At 34.0% G+C, this 27,480-nt stretch overlaps 1 protein-coding gene across 1 annotated transcript in view; it reads right to left on the reverse strand.

Moving 5' to 3' along the window:
• Window positions 1-27,480, reverse strand: part of LOC124356656 (ABC transporter G family member 23-like) — a 43,976-nt gene that overhangs the window by 5,949 nt on the left and 10,547 nt on the right. The window contains exons 3-15 of the mRNA XM_046807784.1: window positions 26,749-26,881; window positions 24,332-24,495; window positions 23,289-23,396; window positions 22,346-22,439; window positions 15,763-15,903; window positions 13,896-14,011; window positions 12,283-12,508; window positions 8,808-8,985; window positions 7,443-7,558; window positions 4,840-4,910; window positions 4,421-4,509; window positions 2,568-2,744; window positions 523-609 (exon numbers count right to left, since the gene is read on the reverse strand). Of these exons, the coding sequence (XP_046663740.1) occupies window positions 523-609; window positions 2,568-2,744; window positions 4,421-4,509; window positions 4,840-4,910; window positions 7,443-7,558; window positions 8,808-8,985; window positions 12,283-12,508; window positions 13,896-14,011; window positions 15,763-15,903; window positions 22,346-22,439; window positions 23,289-23,396; window positions 24,332-24,495; window positions 26,749-26,881 (1,700 nt within the window). The remainder of the gene's footprint in view (window positions 1-522; window positions 610-2,567; window positions 2,745-4,420; window positions 4,510-4,839; window positions 4,911-7,442; window positions 7,559-8,807; window positions 8,986-12,282; window positions 12,509-13,895; window positions 14,012-15,762; window positions 15,904-22,345; window positions 22,440-23,288; window positions 23,397-24,331; window positions 24,496-26,748; window positions 26,882-27,480) is intronic.

A 27,480-nucleotide genomic window follows, 5' to 3' on the forward strand; every position in this document is an offset into this window, starting at 1 on the left:
GATGGGAAATCATTAACATTTGTAGATTGAGGTTAAGTCGCATACATTTTAATGCATGTTTGTTCACTCCCCTAATGCAAATGTAATGTAGTGTAGTGTAATGTAAAATGTAAAGGTACTCCACTCCCCACTGTCTGAATCGCACAATGGCCAAGATAAAAACAATGGAGCACCTTTTGCTATAATTCCCAAAATATTGCTGACACAGAACTTAGCTTCAAGAAGGCCAATCAATCATTAAATTAAATCAATCTAAAGACTTTGGGAATCATGCTCATTGACTTGCTGAGAAAAAAAGACAATAACATTTACAAAGAAATAAATAAATTTTTAATCAGAGCAAAAAGAACTCTATAAATTCATATAGGATAACCACAAGGCATACAGTTAGTAAATAAACTGTAGTGAGTATATAGACAAAAGTAAAGCAAAACAAGTGTACATTGATGCCGCATTATAATATATATGGCCAGCCAAAAGTAAAATCAGAAGAAAAAAAATATTCAAAATGTGCATAATTACCACAAGACAAGAAGAGGCATATAACGGTTGCAGTTGCAGCATAATTTACAGAAGATTCTTCCTGGAAACTAGTTCCTAAAATGAAACCTATAACAAATAAAGTAAATATAATCACAATAGTTTAATATAAAATTATAGCACAGCCTCACTGATTTAATATTACTGTAGGCAGTGAATTTCACCTTAAAATTTTTTAATGAACGAGGTTACTTATTTCATTGGCAGACTTTACACTCCTAAATCCTTAGAATATTATAAGAATTACTCCATAACTAATAAAATATTTGATTGTAACTACTAATGAGTTATAACAAACTAGGCATAAGAGCATAATTTTATTGAAATTACTCTGTTGCTTTGATCATTATGGCTGGGGTGAAAATTCAATCAGGTAATAGTCTACCTGTGTATTGAATAAATAGATTTTTTATAGGTTAGTTTTCAGTTTTGTTAGAACCTTTAGCTGAAAATAAGTCAAAATTTCCACTGCTAAACATGAAAAAATAGGTTGACTAAATTAATAATTTGTAAAAGAAAACATTCAAGTAGATATAACAAAGCATAGTAACTAAAATAATAAACTTGATGCACAAATATTGTAAAGCAAAGGTTTGTAATGGTATTTCAACGGTCATTGCATTTGTTATAACTTAATTATTATAATCTTAGTGGAAATGTATAAGTATTAGTGTAAAGGTGAGCTTATCACAAATGTAGTACTAGTTTCTATTTCTACTTTTCTTAACCGCACAATATTACAAGGAACAGAATTATAATAAAGATGAGTGTTGGGTCAGAAATTAGACTTATAGTCCGACTTCAATATAGACATTCCACTTTATTTTTATTCTTTATTGTGCAGCAAGGTTTGACAAAGCTATTCTTGTTTCACGATTAGATATCATTATTGATGTCTTAACCACAAGTGAAATAATAATAAATCTCTACAAAGAGCAAATAAACTAATGCCTTTTAAGTTGTTTGGGTACAATTTTGCCTTACATTTGATGTACGTATTGTTATTGTATCATAAATTCAATGAGTGGTATACACGTAGTGATTGGAGAATCAAATACTTAAAATAATCGAATACAGTGTATTCAAAAGCATCCTTGAATTCGAATACAAGCATCCAAATACTTTATTTGGGTTGAGCGTTACTAACAGACAAGTCGAGACTTGTCTTACTTCTTTCCCGTAACCCATTGTTTCTTGGTTATTTGGAACTGTTCTGCCAAAAAGGTGGGAAAATCCTTTTATGTTTAGTGCCTCCTACAAACATGTCATACCCTTGATTTATAAACTTCAGGAAAAAAGTGTTTATTTGTACTTCAGTCCCATCTAGAAGATTCTTTACTACTGCAGGTTTTGTCACCTATGATCATAGAAATAGATTGAAGTCAAAAACCTCAATCATATTTTGTTTTTACACAACAACATGAAATAAAAATTCATTTTTGTCTTTCTTGTTCACAAATTAATGTATTTGTTAATAGAATATTTGTAAAATTATATATTTTGTCAGGTTTGAACATTTGAAAAAACTTATTCCAAATTATTAATCTCCCCTTAATTATTCTTTTCTTTATCTCTCTCTCTCTCTCTCTCTCTCTCTCTCTCTCTCTCTCTCTCTCTCTCTCTCTCTCTCTCTCTCTCTCTCTCTCTCTCTCTCTCCTCACACACACACACACACACACACACACACACACACACACACACACACACACACACACACACACACACACACACACGCACACGCACGCACGCACGCACGCACGCGCACACACACACACACACACAAATTAATACTTGTATATGAATACGAATACAGCTCTTGAATATTTTATTTGGATACTATTAATCCAAACGCATGAATACTGTACATTTGAATTAGATTCTTCCAGATATATAGTATTCATTTAAAAAAATATTCAAATTAATTTTGAGGTATTCGAATATGTGAATATTCAGGCTGTACTCGAATACTATTTGATTCTCCCATCATTATATACACGTGTAATTGAATAAGAGAATGTTGAACCAACCGTAAAACATTCCTTGCACTTCTGCCATAACGATGAGCAGTATTATGAGATACCAACTGCCCTCATGGGGTAAGTTATAAAAGCCATAGGCAATTGTCAGCAGCAGCACATTCTGTCCAGACAACATCAACATCTGGATCACTGCATGGGCAAACATCACCTCTGTGTATTGCACTCCTGGAAGTACGGGAATCAATTAGGTAAGCCATAGTACAGACCGAGGTAACCAGCATTATTTAAGGTGACAATAATAGAGTTTTCTGAATTATATGTACCCAAACATTTGCCCAGGAGTAGAAAAATAACTTTCAACTGTAAACATTACTTTGAAACCTATATAAACTCTGATAACGTTACAATGAGATTGTTTCAAATTGGTTGGCAAAGCTATGGAGGCACACATCGTACACTCAATGCACTCAAGTGCACTCAATTATGTATCTGATGAGATAATGAGACTACCACTTCACTTATTTATAGGTGTCTCTGATGTCGAAATGATGTAAATGTTTCGATTTGAGTATTTTCGCAATCGACTTTCTTTGGATTTCTCCAGATTCCAGGAGTCAAGCCTGAGACAGCGTCAGATACCAGAAGTTGCCATAAAAGGAAGGTGAACTGGAGCTAAACTCAAAATTTAATTGAATCAACCCTTCCTACCATACCTACATTATGTAACATCACAGTTATTCTGTCCATAGTCGTATCTGCTATCACTATCATTTTCCTTCAAACTGTCTAAACATCACTACTACTATTGTGCTTACAGTAAATGTACTACTTTTTAATACAGAAGTTTAAAACTTAAAACGAACTAAACGATTTTATAGCCAAAGTGCCACTCTTTTTAATTACCACAGGATCTTGAATCTACATTAAAACTTCTGTTTAAACCTGGAGAAGACAAAACAGTCGTCCAGAGATAGTAAACATGCTCCAGATAAATGGAGCATGTAAACATCTAGGAGCATGGTTGGCTAGAACTGCCAAACCCATTGTAGATTGTGCCATGGTAGGTGTGATTTGAATCTTTTATCAAAAGCACATGGAAGTATTGGTATTGGTAAGTATTTCAATAAAGATTTTAATTTTAGAAATAATTGATATGTAAAAAAATTAACAACATGCTGTTTTAGTGCTTGTTGTGAGACTTGAGCTAACAAAATCATTTCTTTCTTTCAAGTGGAATATAAAAAAAGTTTAACATAAAAAAATATTTAATATAAAATCTTGATATTGATTTGTTTGTATTCTACTTGAAAAAGGATTTAGATTACTTGTTGCTTTTAAAGTAAACTTTACTGTCTTTTAAATTATATTATTCTTGAGTATGCTTTAAATAAATACTCTCCTACTCCAAATCAATTTTTTTTCTATTAAAACAATCTTCAGTACTTATAGCCTGGACTTTATATAAACTAATACATATTTTATAATATTAGAGTTAAATTAAATAGTTCCAATACCAAGATGGACTTGGAACTATGATGCCCTTCTCAATAGGTTAAATTAAAAATGTTTTTCTCATAAACGAATTTAAAATGTAAGAAATGCTTTAGGATGAAAACTTCAAAGTCAAAATAAACAATTAGAGATCTTATCACTTAGCTCCATTGGATCTGGTGCCTTTCACTTTGTAAAACCTAAAATTAAATGATTTTCTTGTAAGTTGTACTTGGACTTCTACAATAAATATTTGTGAATAAAATCACTTACTCAGTGTGTATTTCTCTTATCCCTCAACTAATTAGTCTCCCACAAACGTTACTGCTGTAAATAAAGTTTCCCTACTAGTTTTAGAAAGAAACTTTAGTTTCTAAAAAAAGTACTTTTTTAGAATTAAATTACTGCACCTGATATGAGGCATCTTTGTAAAAATCCTGATGTTTTCTCGCTTAAGTACGATGTTGCGGAGAAAATTGTCGTTAAGTAGAAAGTAAGTCTGAAAATTAAACAGCTTTATAAATAATAGATAAAATGCATTTAAATTATATTGATTCATATTCCAAACATATATCCATTACTGTAAATCTAAAGTTATTTTGTATAAATTATTAAAAATTTAAAAGTTAATAATTCAATGAATCACAATCTAGCATGACATGTGTATGTATTGAAAGAAAACACTATGGTTTATAAGAAACATGTTTATACTCTCAGCTGAATTTAGAACTAAAACTAAGATTTTATCTCCTAAAACTTGCACAGAATATGATCTAATAAAATTTTAGAGGATTACAAAATAACTCTTGTTTTGTAAGTTTATACTCACGGAATGATGTAACCTGGCATGGCAGTCCACGTAAACTTGGGTGAGCTTTCTCCATAAACTGGATTTTCAAACTGAAAAATATTTTTTTTTTACATCAAGAGGTAAAAATAACAAAATAGTCTCTATAATTTTATATAATATTTACTAACTGTAACAATTCTTTGATCCTTGGCCTGGCTTTTTTGATTTTCAACCCATTGTCATAATATAATATAACCCACAGTAACCCTATTCTTGCTTTGTTTGAAAAAATGTTTAAAAAACTAGTGTCATTTAAAAGATAAAGATTTATTGTTTTATAATTACGGTATGTATTGTACTTTACCAGGAAATTTAAAACTTTGATTTTGTAATTTCCCATTGATTTTGGTGTTTTGTTTTTGTGACAGTGTCATGCTTATATTTTTACTGAAAAACTAGACCGAATAAACATACATGATAGTTAATCATTTGCACAAATTGCAGTATGTTCCCCTTGTAAATAAATAGTCTTTAGATAACAAATTTTCCTCAGGAATATTTGATTTACTTTTACTTTTATTTTTTCTAAACACAATAATTGATGTTTATTGCCTTAGGTAAAAACTTTTTTGCATAAAAGCCAAAAGCAATAAAGTGGTTTTCTTTATGTATCATGTTATAAAAAAAAAAATAATATTTACCTAAGAAAAAATCAAATTGGTTTAAGTTTTATAACATTATATAAAAAATTACTTTTTTAAATTGGAGATTTTTCTGTATTGTTAGTATGTTCTTAAGTATGAACAAAATTGTCTTATCTAAAATTTTGGTGTACTTTTCAATGCAAATGTTTTATAGAACTTTGTATATTCCTTTGGAAAAAATATTACATTGTCTGAGAATGTGCACACAAATTTAGAAAAATCAAAACTACTTGTTCTACTTGTTTACATTTATAATATTTTATGTAAAGGTTACTTTTATTATGTAACTAGCAATGACCTGTGGCTTTGCACAAAATTTCAAAAACAAGGACAACATACGCATATTTGTTCTAAAAGGCATTCCAATCAATCCTGAGGTAAGAGATAGTTAATTGGCTGAAAGGATATTCCAATCTCTTGATTCATTTTAGATTTAAGTTTAAAGATGGGGCCTGAAGTCGGAAAGAGAAACTGTTTTCTATGTATCTCTGAAATGTCTCCTAATTATCTCCATTATTTCATGATATTTTATAGAATAGCTTTATCGTTACTCTAGATTCAATATAACAATTGAACTATTTTAGGCCAGTGTGGAGAAATCCTACGTCTAAGGGAGACTTAAGTTGAAATCTTTCACTTTTCAGTTAACACACTTATGATGTAATAAATGATGACATTTCACTGTAGTTAATTTAAATCCCAATAAAACCCCAGATAAAGAAAAGCTTCTGCATGTAACATGATATTTGTAAAGCGTAAATGACTTTTACAGATAAATAACAATAAACATTTATTATCACCTGTTTCAATTATTGTACTTATTATTCTTGACTGGCAGTTGATTAAAAGCACATTAATATCTGCTGATTAAGCTAAGTTCATAAATATAATGGATCATGGAGTGTTAAAGGAGTTTTCCAGACCAGTTAGGTTTAGCTTTAGGAGGGATTTTCTAAATAAGAATAGGCCTATGTGTTAAGCAAGGATCCTAAGAATGTTCAAGTAAAATTTCAGTAAATCAGTCCAGTGGTTTTTACGTGATTGAGTAATACGCACAAAACCACACAGACGGACACAATTAGAAACCATTGTTATATAATAGTATAGATTAATTTAGTACAAAACCAAATAATTTTTCTCTAAAGGTTCTAGCTTGAAAAACCCTTGAGTGATGATCTATTTTACAAAACTGCACAATCTATCTGTAATTTTGGAAAATATGATGGTACTAGTGTTCAGAAATTTAAGAAATAAGTCATGGAATTGTTTAGTAGTGCGTAACAATAGTACATAATTAAGTTATTTGTTAGTTTCAATTATCTTTCTCATGGCTTCTATTACCCAAAAGAAAATGTTAGGAAGTAATACAAGTAAATCAACTATGTAAATGTATTTGTTGTGATGAGAAGGTCTAGTTAGGTATTTGAATAGCACATGCATATATTAATCACAGTAGGCAAACTTAGTCAGTAAAACATAAATAATTAGTTACTAATAATACTGGACAGACTTAGTCACGTAAACATACATACATAATTAGTTATTAATCACGGTGGACAGACTTAGTCACTAAAAAAATAGTTACTAATTACAGTTAACAGACTTGGTCACGAAAACGAACATACATAATTAGTTATTAATCACAGAGGACAGGCTTAGTCACGTAAAACATACATACATACATAATTAGTTACTCATCACCATAGATAAACTTGGTCACGTAAAACTTACATACACCAATAATTACTAACCATAGTAGACAATCACGTAGATCGTACATACATAATTACTAATCACGTTGGACAGACTTAGTCACGTAAAACATACATACATTATTAGTTAATAATCACTGTAGACAAGTTAGTTGCTTAGATCATACATACATACATAATTACTAATCACAGTGGATATACTTAGTATTAATCACTTTCTACTTACTCGTAGTATTGTCTGGGCCGCTCTCAAGTTAAAGCCACATTCTTTGAAGACGAGTTGCACCAGATCCAGGAAACTGTCTCTGATATCTTTATCAATTTTGTAGCCAATGGTCATTTCTATAAAACATATTGGTTGGATATGTACAGTTTTGAGAACAAATCAATGAATTATTTAAAAAATTATTTGTCAGATAGGTATCTTCTTTGATCTAGGCTATATACCTACGAGAGATTTACAGTACGGTATATTATACATTGTTTACAGCGATTTAAACCGACAAAAGTATTCCACAATAAAGTACAGATATAAAAGTGTACAATGAAAATAAGTGTACCGTACAAGGAGTATAAAAGTATTCATTACCTTTAATCTAGAATAAAGTAATAATTAATTGTGAAATAATAATAAATCTGTGCATACTTTAAAAAAATTAAGGTTTAACATTAATAGACAAAGAAATAAATAATATACATTTAAATAATTATAAAGGATAGATAATTGCGAAAATTTTAACAATACAACTATAAAATATATTTATGATAATTTAAAATACATTATAGAAATGATAAACACACACACACACACACACACACACACACACACACACACACACACACACACACACACACACACACACACACACACACACACACACACACACACACACACACACACACACACACAAGTATAATTAAATTATATCCATCGTTTACCTAGTTTTAAAGGCAGATTAATTTCTTAAACGAATGAGGAGTAATCGTTTTAGACGGGCATTTTTACAGTTGTGTTATACTAAGTAAACTATATTTTCATTAAAATTGAAATCAAGATGACTGACTGTAGTAATAATTTAATGTATTCTATTTCAATTTGTATTTTTTGCCAGAACTTTATAATGGCGGCACGTTACAGTCTGTATTTGTAGAGGCATCTCTGCCGAAAAAACAAAGATAGTTTATTTTTGACGTTGGATGGATTGTGAAGAAAACAAGATTTTCCGGACATTTGCCATCGTTCAGTGAAACAAAAATAATCAGTAACACTACGTTTCGAGATCTGCAATCTGATCCCTTCTTTAGGTAAATAACTAACCTAACACATAATTACAAACTAGGTTAAAATGAACAAATCATACCGGACCAACCCAATACGATTAAACAAATCTGGATTCGTCGACCAACCCGTTATGACTGGGTGGTTGTGATTCCTGACAGGCGTGTCTCGACGATCTGGTATGATTTGTTTTATTGGAAAGGATCAAATTGCAGATCTCGAAAAGTAGTGTTACTGATTTTTTATTTCACTGAATGATGGGAAATTTCTAGAAAATCTTGTTTCCTTCAAGACAAAGATAGATTGACTCACCAGCTCTATCTATGTACACATCCACAGCGCTAGAGTTGACATATCTGTCTGGAGTGATGGGACCTTCTGTAATACGCCTGATCAGTGACCAGCTGTACGTCTTGTCGAAGTGCATGAGAGCTCTGGACTCTCCTTTTATCACAGACTGAAGCGCAGATGGCAGGTCTTTATACTCTTTCTGGAAAACAAATGGTATCCCCAATTGTAAAATTTAATACGTAGAGAAGGTATGGCTAAAATTAAAACACACTATATAAAAGGTATAACACTTTTATATAGTATACACTTCTATATTGTATTGTATTAAGAACCACCTGACGAAGAGGTTAGATTCCAGTCCTCGAAACGTTGTGTTATACATTTATAGCTTATAATGATGGCAAAGGTACGAAATCATGTTATCTTTCCAAACTTTCCATCGTCTATAACAAACTTTAAGCAAAGAACACATATAAATTCTGCCTTAATTTCTGCGTGAATGTATATACAGGGTGATTCATGAAGTTCTCCCCCCACTTCTACAGCACATTGTACTAGTAAAAATAATGAAAAAATGTTATATAAACATAGGTCCGAAAACGCTTCGTTAGCGAGTTACAGCTAGCGAAAGATTTCGCCTGAATTCCTGGGTAAAGAGTAAAATAAAGCCATACTGAACTTTTGGAAAGGTTAATTAAGTAAGAAATATCGTGGATTCTTATGTATTTTTAGCTGATAAAGCTGATAAAATAGGTTTCAGAACTGTACCTGTAACTGTACCTGTAGTAGTTTTTGAGGGATTCAGGGTTAAATGCAAAAAATTGGGGCACGAAACAATGTTTTTTTAAGTTTGATGTACAATAAGTTTGTTAAATTGGTAATAAATACATAAAATCAACAAACATTAATTGTAGAGAATTTAATTCTGAGAAAATTGATATAATCAAAGTCTAAAATAAAACAGAAATAAGTACAAAAAAATCGATTTTATTCAGTATAATATATTATTCAATATAATTAACTCGCTAACGAAGCGTTTTCGGACCTATGTTTATATAACATTTTTTCATTATTTTTACTAGTACAATGTGCTGTAGAAGTGGGGGGAAAACTTCATGAATCACCCTGTATATTAAAGTAAAATTAACCACGCCTGTAAGTCAAAACTTCCTAACAGTATTAAGCAATCATAACTGTAACAAAGGTATAATATGCCCATCGTAAAAATGTATACTTAACTCTGAAAACTCTGACATCTCATTAAACTTTTTACGGTCATCTCCAATGTTGCGTACTTAATCTAAGAAGCCATACAGGATTTCCCCAAAAAAAAAAAAAAAAAAAAAAAAAAAAAAAAAAAAACTCTGGGTTTTTGAGGTCAAATATATTAATCAAATCAGAAACTTAATTTAATGTGTTGTATGTAATTTTAAAGGTAATGTAACCAAAACCTTTTTACAATTCAGTAAATATCAATTTGGCACCATTAGTAGCACGGGATGCATCGCAATGGTTTTCTAGTTCTTCCTATGTCTTGGCCAGCAGTGTTTGAGACCCTTAGTGCCGTATCTATAGCAAATAAACTGAGCTGTTTAGTTCCTTTCCTCAGACACTCTCATTTTTGACCCCAAAGAATTCAGTAAAATTATTTTTAACCTGGAAAGGAATTGCCCAAAGGGCACTTTCTTGCGGGTAGAGGTAGTTTTTGGAAAACGTTCGAATGGGAAATAGGTTAGGTGATACCTCATTTAAAGGTCTATCTATGTACCTAGAGCATTTTTGACGCCAAATACTCAATATTATGTTTATTCGTATGTAAAACATGTAATAAAATGTGTTTAATTTAGGTTTTAACAATAAATTGTGTCGTCAGCCCCCATAAAACATAGGAGCATCAATATTGTGTGTGTAATGCATATTACATATCCTATAAAGAAATATGGAGTGTGGTAACTATTTAATTTCTATTGTAATTGAAAATAAAATCATGAAACATTAATAAATTTAAAAAGTGACAAATAAAACAAATTTTAAATAGCAATTTATGTTGCAAAGTGCACCATTTAAAAATCCTATTAAAGTCAAAAATTGTGTTTTTGAAATTCTTTCCATCTTGCTTAGAATTTTCAAGGTTTTTGGTTTATTAACGTTTTATGAGTTAAAAAAAATTAGAAAATGAATTAAAAATACACCACTCCATATATCCTATTAAGGTATGGAATAAACACAATAGAAGAAAACTAGTGCACCTACGTCTTAAGCGGGGCTGTTAGCATAATTTATTTTAAAACATAAATTAAAGACATTTTGCCACACTCTGTACATTTGAATAAACATAATATCAAGGTTTTAGTGTCAAAATTATTAGAGTAAATAGACTTTTAAAATGAGGTATCATACAAACTATGTTCCCACTTAAAAATTTTGGAAAAACGTGCCCTTTTGGGCAATCTTTCCGGGTTAAAAATAATTTTACTGAATTATTTGGAGTCAACAATTTTATCTGTCAAAACGAATTATGCAGCTTGGTTTGATTGGCTGCTATAGATACTGCACGGGTGGTTGATACAACCTGTATAATACATTGCTAATAAGGTTGCTCAGTGAACGTTTTAAATAGAAATTAAGAAATAAAGGGCAATTTCAAAGGGTTGGATGAGAGCCAGTTCAGGAGTAAGTCAAGGCTCCATACTTGGCCCTTTCCTAATTTTTATATACATAAATGACCTTCCTTCCAATATGAATTCAAACATTGTTTGCTTGACCTTGACTGTCTTCTTATCGTGATGTTCACAGCCTAGAAATTGTCTTAAATCAGTCATATTGTGAATTGAATATATAGTTTAAATCAAATGGTCTTCTCTTAAATGAAGGGAAAACTAACAAAATGATTTTTTTTCACCACATTTTCGTAATTAAAGTAGTTTCAGCGTAAATAGTATTAGCCCATCAAGGTCTGCTCCTCTTCTTGGTGTTATTTTGAATGATACACTGAACTGGTTTAAACACATTGATACCCTATGCACAAAGCCCTTGATTATGGCTCCTTCTAAAGGATCCATAATCAATGACAAGGCTGCCTTAAATTACTTTCACATTTCTATAATTAATGCCTGTAGTTTGTAAATTCTGCGTACCGCGCTGCCACGGCACCTGAAAAACGATCTAGCTTAAACATTTTCTAAAAAATGTTAAAATTTTGCTGGAGAGATGTCCATATAATGCACAAGAATTCCTGTTAGATTTTACCAATATGTTAATTATATTAAGCAACCTAATTTGATTGTTATTATTTTAGTCTGTGGTTTATTTCATATAAAATTTGTTATTATCAAAGTAAATGACTTCTGATTCTTATTTATAGAAATGACATAACTAATTTCCTTCCCGTCCCTAAAGATTATGTCATTACATACACTCAGGTAGCACATGATTATCCATGCCTATTCAAGGGTAGTTAGCATGGTACCGTACATATAAATGATAAAGCACTTACGATGATGTACGACTTCTCCCGAACAAGCCTAAGGTACTGGCAGCTGAAGCGGGATTGTTTCTTGCACCGAGGCTCAGCACTAGAGAGCGGGCGAGGCCCAAGACAGAACTCTGGCAGAACCTCATCGGAGACGGCAGCAATGACGACTCCATTGAGAGAGTCAGAGTAGACCACGCCGAAGAGCAAGATCATCAGAGCTGGCAGTGTCAGCATGAAAATCTGCATCCTGTACCACCAGTTAATAACATTAGGTGCTGTTACTTTTGTATGACCAAATACATATATTTTGTCAGTGAATATTTGACATCTATATAGTAACAATCGTCTGGAAGATCTGTTTGACAAAGGTATTATAAGGATTATGAGCGTAAAGTATGAAATGTTAAACTCAAATCCTTGATAAATTTCCTATCAGTATTGAACATTGTTATTCTGTATGAGAAGGGTATTAAGGATTATGAGCGTAAGCTAGTGACATGTTCAACTCAAATCCTTGTTAAATTCCCATCAGTATTGAACCTGGTCATTCTGTTTGAGTAGGGGTACTAAGAATTATAAGCGTAAGCTAATTCTTTGTTTGAGGCTTATTTTTGACGATGGAAGGATTGTGAAGGAAATAGGATTTTCTGGATATTTGCTATCGTTCAGTGAAACAAGAAATCAGTAACACTACGTTTCGAGATCTGCAATCTGATCTCTTCTTCAGGTAATATCTAACCTAATAATTAATTACCTGAAGAAGAGATCAGATTGCAGATCTCGAAACTTAGTGTTACTGATTTCTTGATTCACTGAACGATGGCAAATGTCCGGAAAAATCCCGTATGCTAATAACATGTTAGACTTAAATCCTTCATACATTCCTATCAGTATTGAACATTATTATTTTGTTTGAGAAGGGGTATTAAGGATTATAAGCGTATGCTAATAACATGTTAGACTCAAATCCTTGACAAATTCCTATCATTATTGAACCTCGTTATTCTGTTTGAGAAGGGGTACTAAGGATTATAAGCGTAAGCTAGTTAGACTCAAATCCTTGATACATTCCTATCAGTATTGAACCTCGTTATTCTGTTTGAGAAGGGGTACTAAGGATTATAAGCGTATGCTAATAACATGTTAGACTGAAATCCTTGTTAAATTCCCATCAGTATTGAACCTCATCATTCTGTTTGAGAAGGGGTACTAAGGATTAAGAGCTTAAGGTAATAACATGTGAGACTCAAATCCTTGATAAATTCCTATCAGTATTGATCATCGTTAGGCTTTTAAAAAGAGATCACTAAGCGATCATATTTGTTATAAAAATAATTTAATTTTCACCTGTTCATATCCTGGAAGTTTTAAACAGTTGGTTTATGGCATTAAAAATTGTTTCATTAATATAACACAGTTTTACCAACTATTACCATTTACTACTCTCATGATAATCTCTGAAAATACACACAAGTCTAGTTTTTGTTGTAACTTTATAATAATAACTTCATTTCCCATACCCTTAGTTTGACTTTCATGCATGTAAAAGAGATATGATATTTTTGTCCAAAAAACAAAAAACATGTCAAATAAAAAAATAGTAGTTTTATATCACAAACAACAACAGTACTCACGGAACATTTCTTTTAGTCCAGCAAATATTTTTGTAGATCTGGGCCGCTATCCTATTACGAACCCAAAGCTTTGCTTCGGGCAGTGGTGGTTTACTTTTTATTGATTTCGGGTAGTCCTGCAAAATGTAAATTAGATATATAATTACAGCTGAGATTCCACGAAAATATTGTATTTTCCATTAAAAAAAAATAATTCAACTTGTACTTGTACTTGTTGGATGATACGAGTACAAATATTACCCTAAAAGGCTTGATATATGGTTGATGGGTGGAATTGTAATAATTAAATAATATAGGTCAATGACTAACTGTTAGATTTTCTATCCGCTTTTCTTCGATGAACGCAACAGTGAACTGTATCGTCTGAACAAGATTTTCAAATTCATCATTCTGCTAGTTAAAATGTTCTCAGAATACCATTTGGATGATTTAAAAGTCACTTTATCCATAAGAGACTGCAAAAAAGATTTTTTAGTTACTTTTGGTATTGAAGTAGGATGATATGCACTCATACTTTAATATAATATAAATGCTGTAGTTTCTTCAAGATGATGTAGTTTCAATATTATAATATTACAGTGGTAAATGTCCAAAGGTTTATTTATAATAAGATTGTAGGAAATATATACTGAACTCATATTATAATTTAAATTACCATAGGTAATTAGAGTTTTAGTAGTAATATTTTGCATAACTCTTAAGAGGCCAAGAATATTGTTTCTTATTGATTGCATTGACATAATTAAACACAAGAACAAATTACGTATATGCGACTGTTGGTAAGAATAAGGCATTATAATTTCCTTAATTATATGTATTATGGCTCGACATTTATTGTAAAGTAGTTTAACACGTTTATTGCGACGCACCACCTAAATGGTCAAGAGCTGTGAGTATCACAATGAGTATAGAGCAACAGTGAAGGTGTCAACTTCATGTATTTATAACTTGACAGTACATTTCACAGGAGTTTAACACGTTGATTGTGCCAGATCCCCTGAATGGCCAAGAGGTGTGAGTATCACCCTGAGTTTGGGGCACAGTGAAGGTGCTTTGATACTGTTTGATAACTTAGTAGGTACATTTCACTCATGCTTTGATACTGTTGATACTAGTAGGTATTACTCATGCTTTAACTCTGTTGATACTAGTAGGTATTACTCATGCTTTGATACTGTTGATACTAGTAGGTATTACTCATGCTTTGATACTGTTGATACTAGTAGGTATTACTACTCATGCTTTGATACTGTTGATACTAGTAGGTATTACGCATGCTTTGATACTGTTGATACTAGTAGGTATTACTCATGCTTTGATACTGTTGATACTAGTAGGTATTACTCATGCTTTGATACTGTTGATACTAGTAGGTATTACTCATGCTTTGATACTGTTGATACTAGTAGGTATTACTCATGCTTTGATACTGTTGATACTAGTAGGTATTACTCATGCTTTGATACTGTTGATACTAGTAGGTATTACTCATGCTTTAACTCTCTTGATACTAGTAGGTATTACTCATGCTTTGATACTGTTGATACTAGTAGGTATTACTCATGCTTTAACTCTGTTGATACTAGTAAGTATAGTTCCTATTTTTATACCTAACAATCCTAAATTTTGTTAAAGGCAAAACACAATAAATTATCTCATATGTTACAACTTTTGAAATATAATAAGAGGAGGTTAATCGTCTTGACTACTTATTCAGTTATTCTAATAAATGTTCTAATAAAAACCTAATATTAAATTTGTCGACGTAATTAATAAGTTTTAGTGTCACAATTAGGAAATGCTATGTACTGGTCTCTAATGCAGTCTAGACCCTCTCTAAATCTTCCCCAGAAACAGCTTTACATACTTCTCCATTCTCCTCGCAAACAATGATCTGCCTGTGGCTCAGTAACAGGAAGACATCCTCCAGAGACTCACACTTGTGGTCGGCAAGGAGTTGTTGAGGTGATGCCTCAGCGAGGAGTTTTCCGTTTCTCATCAGTCCAATCTGGAAGTTAAGATTCACACAAAGTGAGCACATAGAATTAAAAATAGATGCTTTGATTTGAAGAAAGAAAATTTAACTCCTGGGAATGGGAGTTAAAGAGTATAAATCTTCTCCAGCAAGTTTATTTCTTTGCAACTCCACATGAAAAAGTCTGGTCTAACCATATTACTGGAGAGGTTTAAATTTTTTACGATAGCTAAGATTTTTGAATTTTATTACAAGATTAAGAGTTTAACCTTATTGATCCTCAACGATCTACGAAGGTGTTAATTATGATAAATTTGTAACAAACTGTCTAAATTAAGCTTAGATAGTTTATTATTATTGGTAGTGTCCAGGCTAACCTAACCTGGGTTAAGCATAAGCAACATTAATGCTCTTCCTGCATTCAATTGTATGGCGTTTCTACAGCGTCACTTAGCGTTAACAACACTGAATCCATACTGACTAAAGTAAGAGAACACATCTTCCCTGTAAGTTCAGCTTTATGTAAGTCAGACAAGGAAAAAACACAATTTACAAAATCGCCACCTATGTATGCAAAACTGAAGCCTGAAAATCAAAGGTTTGGAATGAGTTTTTTTTTGCAATGAATATTCAATTCTACCTTCAGATTATGACTAAAACTCAGGAAAATTCTGCAGTCACTAGAACATGATGCCAATGACTTCTTCTTCTGAGGCACTGCTTCAGATCTCACCAGGTCTCTTGGAAAACACTAGGACAGGAGACAGATGAAATAGCCCTGGCAACACCTAATCATCACCTTCCTCTACCGCCACCCATCTCCACAGGAACCTGGACATCAGATCCTGGTGCAAGCAAGACGTACACCACTCCAATTATTTTCTAGTCCATACCAACATGTCAAGCTGCAATAGTAATATAAAAATTCCGCAATGCTCAGAGTCATCTTCAACAGAAACAAACTGTTTTTTAGGCAGCACTCAGCAGATAAAAAATGACTACCTGACAATATATCATCAAAACATAAGAGGTCCTCAATACAAAATAAACCGGCTAAACCATCTACTAAGTGAAGTATGCCCCAGCCTCTTGGTTCTAACAGAACACGGTCTCAAGCAAAAGCGATATTGAAACCACAAAACTTCTAGGATACTCTCTCGTATCTGAATACTGCAGAAAAGAACATAGACTGGGGGGGGGGGGGTTTGCTATTTATTGTAGAGACAACTTAATAAACAATATAGAGGCCATAGACATGAGTAACCACTGCGAAGAAAAACTATTTGAGGCTGCAATGGCACATATTATAATCAAAGGGAAAGCATCTCTTTTCTCCTTGGCGTATACCGCCCCTCCCGGGGTAAACATTCAAAATAGCTTGGACATCCTATCAAACATTCTGGACAATAGTCAAGCACAATAATAGGTCGTTTATTCTGGACAGGAGACATAAACATTGACAGATTAAAACCCAACAACCCGGACAGCCTGATGTTTGACAACGAATTGGCAACACACAACATAAGAAGGCTCCCTTTGCCACCAACTCGCATTAACAGTTGACACAAGCACTTCAATTGACTGTATATGCACTAATATTCCAGAACATGACCGTAGTGCAACAATTTTACAAACTGGACTATCGGAATCATACCGCCCAAATATGTAGCCTGGACTTTTGTAAAAATGACGACAACACGCAAACTCTTCGGCGACAAATGGGAAGGAGAAACCTTGACCCAGCTCAAGTCACTGTTTTCCATAAAAAACTGGGATACTGTCTATAATGCTGAAGATGCGGAAACAGAGCATATAACATATTCGAAGGAGTGCTGCAAACTGCCCTTGACATCTCCTGCCCTCACAAGAAGAGCAAAAATAAAACTAAGAGTAAACCAATTCACTACTATGACCAAGAATCTAGCTGAGATAAAAGCTTGCCTACTTAAGAGCCTCAAACACCTATGAAATTACCGGGAAGGGCACAAGATAAAGAAACTATGGTAAACATAAAAAAGAAGTACGACAGAAAACTAAGGATGTTGCAACAAATGCAAATTACACAGAAAATAATGACATCTGACAACAAATCCAAAAGCTGTATGGGACATAATACATACAGAGACCAATGCCAAATAACTTAGCAAAACGTGTCCTAAGCTAAACATTGACGATGCAGTGGTAGACAATCCTCTTCAGGTAGCTGAACAACTAAACACTTTCTTTACTCAGTAGCAGAAGTGACATTACAGCAAAACAACCAACAGCCAGGAGACAGCAGATTAGAAGAGGGACCTAAACCTCTTAAAACACCCTTTAATACAACCATTTGATCTGACCGCCACAACATGGGAAGAAGTAAGTCAAGTAATACACAACCTAAAAAACAAATCATCGAGTGGTACAGACGAATACTCATCAAAAGTTGTAAAGCACTGCGCAGTGGAATTGATTCATCCTCTTGCATCAATTATAAATAAATCATTTTCCCTGGGCCCAATTCCCCAACAAAGCTTAAAGTCTCCAAGGTCTATCCCCCAGCACAAAAAAAGGACCAAAAACTGACCCAAAAAACTATAGACCCATTTCCTTAATATCAACGTTTTCAAAAATTATTGAAAAAATAGTATTGAAGAGACTAATGACACATCTTACACAACAGGACTTAATTACTGACTGCCAGCATGGCTTCCAGAAGGGAAAATACTACTTTATCTGCCATCATAAGTCTGGTCGAATCTATAATTGTACAGCATAGAGGAGGGACAATTTGTCACTGCCTTATTCCTAGACTACAGTAGGCCTTTGATTGCTTAGGACACAGCCTCATCTCTAAAAAACTTGCAGCTTTGGGAGTAACAGGTCTGGAAAACAAGTGGTTGATAGTTATCTCAAAGGGAGATCCCAAATTTTTGGAGATTCAGCATACTACATCTGGCGTCACTAGCATGGTCAGATCTTGTCCTCAACCCAATTACTAGAGGAGTCCCACAGGGACCCCATTTTGTTTATTCTGCTGACTAAACGACTTCCCAGCTCTAATTCAAAATGAAAGTACGAGCTGCATAATGTACGCAGATGATACCACTCTTCTTCTAAGAAAATGACACAGCTGAACAATTGTAACAGTAACTCTATCACATCATTAGAAAAGCGCCATTAATAATCTACAGTAAATTAAATGACTTAGCAATAAACCCTGACAAAACTACACAGGTACACTTTAGCAGGAAGAAAGAGGTACCAGCAAGCATTCCCAATATACCAGTGGCTAACCAGATCAAGTTTTTGGGAGTAACTCTCGATAGCAGACTCACATGGGGCAGATCATGTAAACAACATATGCAATAAAATTAGTACAGGCATCTACGTTGTTAAAACGTATTAAAATGGGTAGGCTCTCTGGAAGCGGCAAAAATAGCCTACTATGCGCTAATAGAGTCTCACATTAGGTATGGCCTTAATAGTCTGGGGAACCTCCCAAGGAAACCTCAAGAGAGTTTCTGGTACTCCAAAAGAAGACAGTCAGGACCCTTGCAAACCTTGAGCCACTAACAAACTTGCCGACAGGCCTACCAGACCCTAGGCATACTTACAGTACCTGCACTTTACATTTATGAAGCCCATCTTGCACGTAGATAAACTACATCTGCAGACTCACATGGACCTCCATAATTACCCCACACGCCATGCCTCAAGGCTCACCCTACCTCAACACAGAACAGCTTTATACGAGAAGAAACCTTCATACATTGGCCGGAAATTTAAAAAACTTCTACCAGACTACCTCCGCAGCCTGACAGGAAACAGACTATGAACCTACTTCGAGAGTTTTTTGCTGAAGAGACCTGTATACACCATTGAAAGAGTTCCTGAATCTGCTAACAACTGGAACCACGTGATTTTTAAAAATTGAAGCATAAACCTCCTAAACTCACAATGATGACACTATTAAACTGTAATTATCTAACTTTGCATTATGTATTATATTTTGACAAATTACTTTACTTAATGTTCACGTATTAAAGACAATTTGATTTGATTTTATTTGACTTAGAGGATTGGCAAAATCTGGCCAAACCCACTTGAAGTTAGTAAGAGAGTTTCTTTTCTGTCATTCATACCGGTTCACTTAGTTGCTGAGTAAAAGAACACAACTAGCTTGAACCTTGTCATCAAGCTTACTGTCAGCAATATAATTGGAAGTAGAGTAAGAACAAAGTAAGTAGGAAACGACGGGAACGATAGAAACTTCTACTGATCCGGTTTAACTAACCCAACTCCATACTAGGGATACGAGTACGAAGTATCTGCCCCGCGCAGCTCTTGCAAATCTTATGGATGTTTTTCTGCACTTATGAAGTTCACTTGGTAAAGTTCACTTAAGACTTTATCCTTACCTGATGAATCCTATTATAAGTGAATCAATTTTAGTGTGGCACAATGAATTAAATAGCGCGTTTGTGACAGAACCACCTCCACAATTGATTTCAACTACTCCCATGATGACAAGCTTCTTGATCATTGTACATCCATCAAAGATCTTGGAATAGTTCTCAACTCCTCTTTTGGCTACAGTCTCCATATTGACCAATTGTGCTGCCGAGCGTCTGGTATGATGGGGCTGATTATGAGAACTGCTAGGCATGGCCTCGGCTCTAATGCTCTTGTACTCCTCTACAAGTCCCTTGTCCTCCAGCTGCTCGAGTATGCTTCAGTTGTTTGGTCTCCTTACCAAGTGGGCCTCATTGACAGACTGCAGTCCGTGCAAAATAAATTCCTTAGGTATTTGCACTGGAGAGAGCCTGATAGGCCTCTGAACTTGCTTCGGCTACATCCACTGGTCGTTAGAAGGGAGGTTGCAGATGTTGTCTTTCTTTATAAGATTCTCAACTTTGTGGTAGTCTGCCCCCCTCTTTTGGAGCGAATTGCTTTTCGTCTCCCTTCTGGCACAAGGTCGCGCCGCCTCTTCGAGCTGAGCCACTTAAACCGCAACTATCTCCAGTTCAGCTCTGTCCCAAGAATACTTCGGCTTGGCAACGAGGTGTGCAGTGAAGTAGACTTTTTCTGCAATCGACTGGGAGCTTTGAGACGTGCTGTGTTGACAGTGAGGCTGGAGACATTTGAGTCAGAGTGAGCTTGCTGAGTCCTGCCCAGTATTACATTAATAATTACTCCATTGTTATCTTTGATGATTTAGTCTATTACTGTTATCATTATTGTTATTGTTGTATTATTATTTTTTATTACTTTTTATATCACTGCTTGTTATTGTTATTGCACTATTGTTATTGGTACCACTTTCGTTATGTTTCACATTGTTTTAGTGTTATCTTTGTTATATCTGTTTATTTCACTATGTCGTAGGCACGGTCAATTGCTGAACTTGATTTTTCATACTGTACTTTTTTATGAGAATTTATTACTGTTCTAGTCATCTTAAGTGTTGTAATTTTGCAAAATGGTTATACCGTGGGAATGTAAATAAATAAATAAATACATCACTCACCATGATGTGTACATCATGTCACCATCAGTCACCTAGCATTCATCATGATGCATAGCAAAGCACTGGAACGTTGTTCTTTAACTTCAAGCAAAATTGTATAACGTTTTTAGAGATGCAGTACAGTATTACACCCCCCCCCCCTTAATGGATGCTCTCATGCTTCAATGATATGGAGTCTTTTATAGTTAAAAATGTCTAAATATAGAATTAAGAACATATTTTGACGTTTTTGTTGCTAATTTGTCATGGGTTGATTGAGGCTAGCTCTCTCAATATGTAAATTTTAAACGACAAGGTTAAATTACAACTATTCCTTGTTTGAGACCAAAACAGGTAGGGCAATGTCAGTTGGGTTTCACTAAATCATACAAATCTCAACCATGTAGGCTACTCTTAACAAAAAAACGAGTCAGAGGAGATTTTAACCTGTAGTAATATTATAGAGTAGTTTTCCAAAGTTGAGTTGTATAAGTGTTAGCAACCATTACCCTTAAATAACTATTGATGTAGTTTTAAAAATCATCCAGGAAATATGGATGGTAATACATTTAACACTTGAAATACATTTAATGTCAACACTCACCTAACACGTTTGACAAGGTTTCAGCATAAATTCGTATAGAAATACTGACCTGTCTAAACTTTTTCCATAAGTTCGTTACACATGTCTTTTTATACAATTAATGAATAATCAAATTGGCCTAAAATGAAATGCAAAACCATATGTATTGCTTATTATCAATTGTGCATCTAGTTTAAATCTTGAGTATTTTCTCTATTGCCCTCTACTTCATATCAATTACATAACACATTTATTTCCAGAATCATGAAGTCTTATCTTCACTTCTTACTAATTATTATATTGTAGACGTAAAATCTAAATCAATGATTAGTGCTTTAATCATTATTATGATTATTGAAATCTGTTTATACATCAGACATATGTGTGTAAATAAAGATGCTAACCTTGTGAGATTGCCTGGCTTCCTCTATGTAGTGGGTTGTGATAATGATGGTTTTGTTTTCTTGGACGGTAATCTCTACAAAATACTCCCAAAGTCTGAAAACACAAAACTTTAGTTTAGTTTTTATTTTTAGAATTACAGCTATGGAAATAAAGCTAAATTAAGCTATGGATCCTCTGGCTGACGAGGATCCATCCCGACTATAATTGGCCCATACATGACCAGACGTTCTTAGCGGTTAATAATTAAACTCTGGACAACCCTTGGCTGATGAGATAATCCAGACCTACTGTGGGCTCATACAGGACCAGAAGTTCATGGCTATTAATAATTTAGACTAACCTCTGGCTGATGAGAAGATCCACCCCTACTGTTTGATCATCCAGGATCAGAAGTTCTTGGCTATTAATAATTAACTCTAGACTAACCTCTGGCTGATGAGAGGATCCAGCCCTACTGTTGGCTCAACCAGGATCAGAAGTTCTTGGCTATTAATAATTAACTCTAGACGGACCTCTGGCTGATGAGAGGATCCAGCCCTACTGTTGGCTCATCCAATATTAGAAGTTCTTGGCTATTAATAATTAACTCTAGACTAACCTCTGAATGATGAGAGGATCCAGCCCTACTGTTAGCCCATCCAATATCAGAAGTTCTTGGCTATTAATAATTAACTCTTGACTAACCTCTGGCTGATGAGAGGATCCAGCCCTACTGTTGGCTCAACCAGGATCAGAAGTTCTTGGCTATTAATAATTAACTCTAGACGGACCTCTGGCTGATGAGAGGATCCAGCCCTACTGTTGGCTCATCCAATATTAGAAGTTCTTGGCTATTAATAATTAACTCTAGACTAACCTCTGAATGATGAGAGGATCCAGCCCTACTGTTAGCCCATCCAATATCAGAAGTTCTTGGCTATTAATAATTAACTCTTGACTAACCTCTGGCTGATGAGAGGATCCAGCCCTACCGTTGGCTCATCCAGGATCAGAAGTTTTGGATCGTGGATCAAAGCCACTGCCAGTGATATTCTCCGCTGCTGTCCACCACTGAAACAATAAGATATTCAAATTGTTACCTAATTACCTATGAAGCTCATGATAATTTATAATGAGATGCATTAGAACATTAAAATATTTTAAGAGAATATAACAATACTATACCACTCTAGTATAAAAATAATTTATCGTAGTACGAGTATAAGCAATGTTCTCCTAACATCTTTCAAAAGTAATGTTGCGACCCCATTTTACCCCCTATGGATATTTGATCTTTATGAACATTGTATAGTTGATCTTTATGAACATTATATAGTTATTCTCTGAAAATCATGAGGCAGACGCATTGAATATCTCATATCTCAATTTCTACTTTCTGAGATATCGGGATGTGAGCGAATTAGTGATGAGTGAATGAGTGAGCGCTTTTCCTTTTATATATGGAGGTCGTTGCAGACAAATTCCGGTTATTTCATTGTTCCTTGTAAAACTGGTTCGCTCTTCGGTCTCGGTGGCCCAAAACACAATTTAAAATAAAATTATTCTGTAATGGATCAGAAGTTTTAATATGTTCCAGTCACTTATGTCAGGAGTATTAATGATGCCATTTAAAAATATAAACCTATGATGTTCGTGCTATTTTATAAGAGGTTGCTTAGGTAACTCTGCAAGTATAAAAATATCTCTTGTATGCGTATAATTTTATAAAGATGGTTGCAAGTAGTTAAAAAGGAAATCAGTCAGGGCGTTCTATTGAATTTTTCAGAATTCCACATATAGAAACCAGAATAACAATTAATTGTGTGTTAGAGCAGCAAACAATATACTTATCTAAACTTACATGTTATCTAAGCTATCTAAACTTTGATATTTTCTTCATCTCTTGTTCAGTGCCATTTATTAGTGGATGGTTTGAGTAACTTAGTAGTGAGGAAGTACAGCTAAGCCTTGGTGAAAAATAAGCATATACATTTGCATAGTCTTGCCTCAATGTGCCGATAACCCTCTCCCAGTAGAAGTTCACCGACAGATCCATCATCCCCAGCAGTGCCTTCCCTCTCTTGGTGATCTCGTCAGAGGAACAATTGTTGAGTTTCCCGAAGTAAATAAGCATTTCAGCCACCGTGAAGGGCTCCAACAGGGCAATCTCCTGGAACACCGCAGTGTCATTGAGACAAAAAGGTTTTATACTAGTAAATTATAAATCATAACACACTGGGGATACCAAATTACTACACACTAATTACCAAATTACTGAGGTGTATGGTGTGTTACTTCATTGCCACCTCAGAAATATTAAAATCTTTGCCATATTTTGATTTTATATTTTGCCGTTCTCAAGAATAGACAATATAGACAATAGACAATACAGGTTTGTCATAAAAGAATGCGATTTCGAGAGATGGACTTCCCACGACTTCTAATTGCTAAATGTTTAATCAGTTTAACCGTTCCGCTAGTACGCCTAGTCTGTCGGTTGATTTCTGTTTCTTGACTGATCCAGTTTTTTCGAATTGTTTAAACCAACGTGTTATGATTTTTGTGTGGCGGATCTCTTCAAAATTACGTCGGAACGCAAGTTGAACTAAAACTATGGATTTTAATTCAGACAACAATAAAACACTTTATACGAGAACATATTAACTCAAAAAACTCGCCGCAACAACAATACAAGAACTGATTTTGAGGTTAGAACAGCTTAAATAAACTTTTGAGTTGGAGGCTTTTAGAGATACCAATATAACATCTAGAAGTTTCCCTACTATCTTCCTACGAATTACTGAAACTGCACCAATCTTTAATGATAGCCCTGTTATATTTGTATTTGTATATTCTTTGAGAACTACGTAAAATAGCATCAAAATGTTGTGGAATTGAGTCAAGAAAAGTATAGGTCAAATTTACTAAAATGTTCAAGCCTCTAAATCCCATTGAGTTCCCCAGTTTGTGAATTCCCCAATGGTGTAAAACAGATTCTTCACCAACCCCTTCTTCAGCTCCCTCTTGAAAGCAATACTCTCTTCCTGTTGTTTTGATTTCTTCAGCCAGGATGTTGAATAGCTTAGCTCCCATGTAAGATGGCTTTTCAGAGTACAGTGCCATTATGGGTGCAGAACAGCGTGTCATATGCATGCAGGTCCTTGTTAAGTTGTTACAATGTACATACATTATCACTTGTAGTATATAAAGATACACTACAGTGACAATATTAAGCTCAATTAAGCCTCTTCGGCAAGTACCTCTGGGCTGTAAGCCTGCCAGATCTCGGATACACTTTTTCTGAAGAACAAGTGGTCTCTGAATATTTCCCATGCTCGAACTCCCCCAAACTGAAAGACAATAGCTAAGACGAGAGTCAAAGACAGTGTAGTAAGCAGTTGTTGCTGTATTTTTTATCAATTATCGCCTTAATTCTTTTGACAACATAAAGTCCTGTGGCAAGCTTCTTACAGAGGTTGTCATCATGTGTGGTCCATTTGAGGTCTTTATCAATGGTAACACCCAGGTACTTAGCTTCATCCACAGTTTCAAGGTATGGTAGCAATCCCATCTCTTCTTTTTTGCGTTCCATGACAAGCAGCTTGGATTTGGCCTTGTTTACCAAGAGATTGTTGCTGTGGCAGTACCGAAAATTCATCTCTGTTGCCATGTGACTTGACCTGTTGACTTGTAGGATTATAACCTGTAGGATACTCTTGGTAAACAATTCGATTGTTTCTATTCCATCAGCAACAGTTTGGTTTAGGAGGCGCTTAAAATGTATTTTTGTTTTATTAGTTTTCTTATATTCTAAATAATTTGCACTATACGAAACTATTTATTGGAAAATAAAGAACCCGTTTAAAAGTCATATATAAAAATGTAGTGATAAATGATAAATATCAAATAATTAGAAGAAGAAGATGAAGAATACACAAAGAAAAAAAATGTAGTTCACCCTGGAGAGCCTTACACCTTATAGTAACGTGAGGCTCAAACTTATTATGAACTCTATGTTCTTCACGAGCTTGATTGGTCCCATACCAACTCATAACAATTGATAAGAAAACAAACAACTCTTAACATTACTCATAGTTATGAGACATAACCGCCTTTAATTTCCTGATCCCTTTTGAGCATCCTTTATCACTATATCTGAATTCCTCTAATGTCTTGCCATCCTGAATTATAATTTGCTCCTGTTTACCCGAGGTATAAAAATGCTTAAATTGAAGATATCCTCATCTTTATGTTCGATTAAGGTTAATTAATTTATTGTAGTGTTGTTATTTTTGTGATTCAAATTCATTCAAAATTGGCTCATTTAAGATTTGACGTCTAGTACATGACTTAGAATGAAAAATATAGAAGGAAGTAATGAGAAAATGAAAAATAAGAAATGTTATACAGAAATAGCTCCTACCTGTGGCATGTATCCTAGTTGTGTTTTACTGTCCAAGTTGACTGTTATGGACCCTGTATCCAAATGTTGATAACCGGCTACACATCCAAGCAATGTGGTTTTACCACATCCACTGGGACCCAGCAGTCCATAACTGTAAATAAAATTGTATGAGTGCCTTTCGTTTTACGGTGTTACTTGATGGTCTTCAGTTAGGTGATAGTGGCAGGTCAAAAATTGTTGCAACGGTGTTGTGCAAACACTGGAGACCAGTAGTGTAAACCACTAATTGTTTTATATTCAACAAATGTGTTACACAAGGTGGGAATATTGTACGTATCGAAAGTGAAAAAGATCAGTTTCAAATAAATTTTGTATCAATGATCAGGAAAGAATTTTTTTTAAGAACACTTTAAATAGGCTTAGCACTTAAAAGTAGAAATAATTTTTGTATAAATTTAGCAATTTACTGATTTTCTATAACTAATGTATACACATTCCTTATCTAATAAACGAAATAAAACACTAGTAACATTCTAGAGTACAGTATTAGTGGTCTATAAACAGAATGATGTGTAAGTATGACATAAAAAGAATGATGTAAATATGACATAGCAATAATCTCACACATATTAATGCCCATCAATCTAGGTGTTTCTTAATATAGAATTAAAGGATCAAGTAATATAAATAAGTAAGTTATGAGTACTAGTAAAAAAACTTTTACTTACTCCCCTTTTGTGCTGGTGGCTA

Source organism: Homalodisca vitripennis, chromosome 3 (assembly GCF_021130785.1).
Source record: "Homalodisca vitripennis isolate AUS2020 chromosome 3, UT_GWSS_2.1, whole genome shotgun sequence".
Lineage (NCBI taxonomy): Eukaryota > Metazoa > Arthropoda > Insecta > Hemiptera > Cicadellidae > Homalodisca > Homalodisca vitripennis.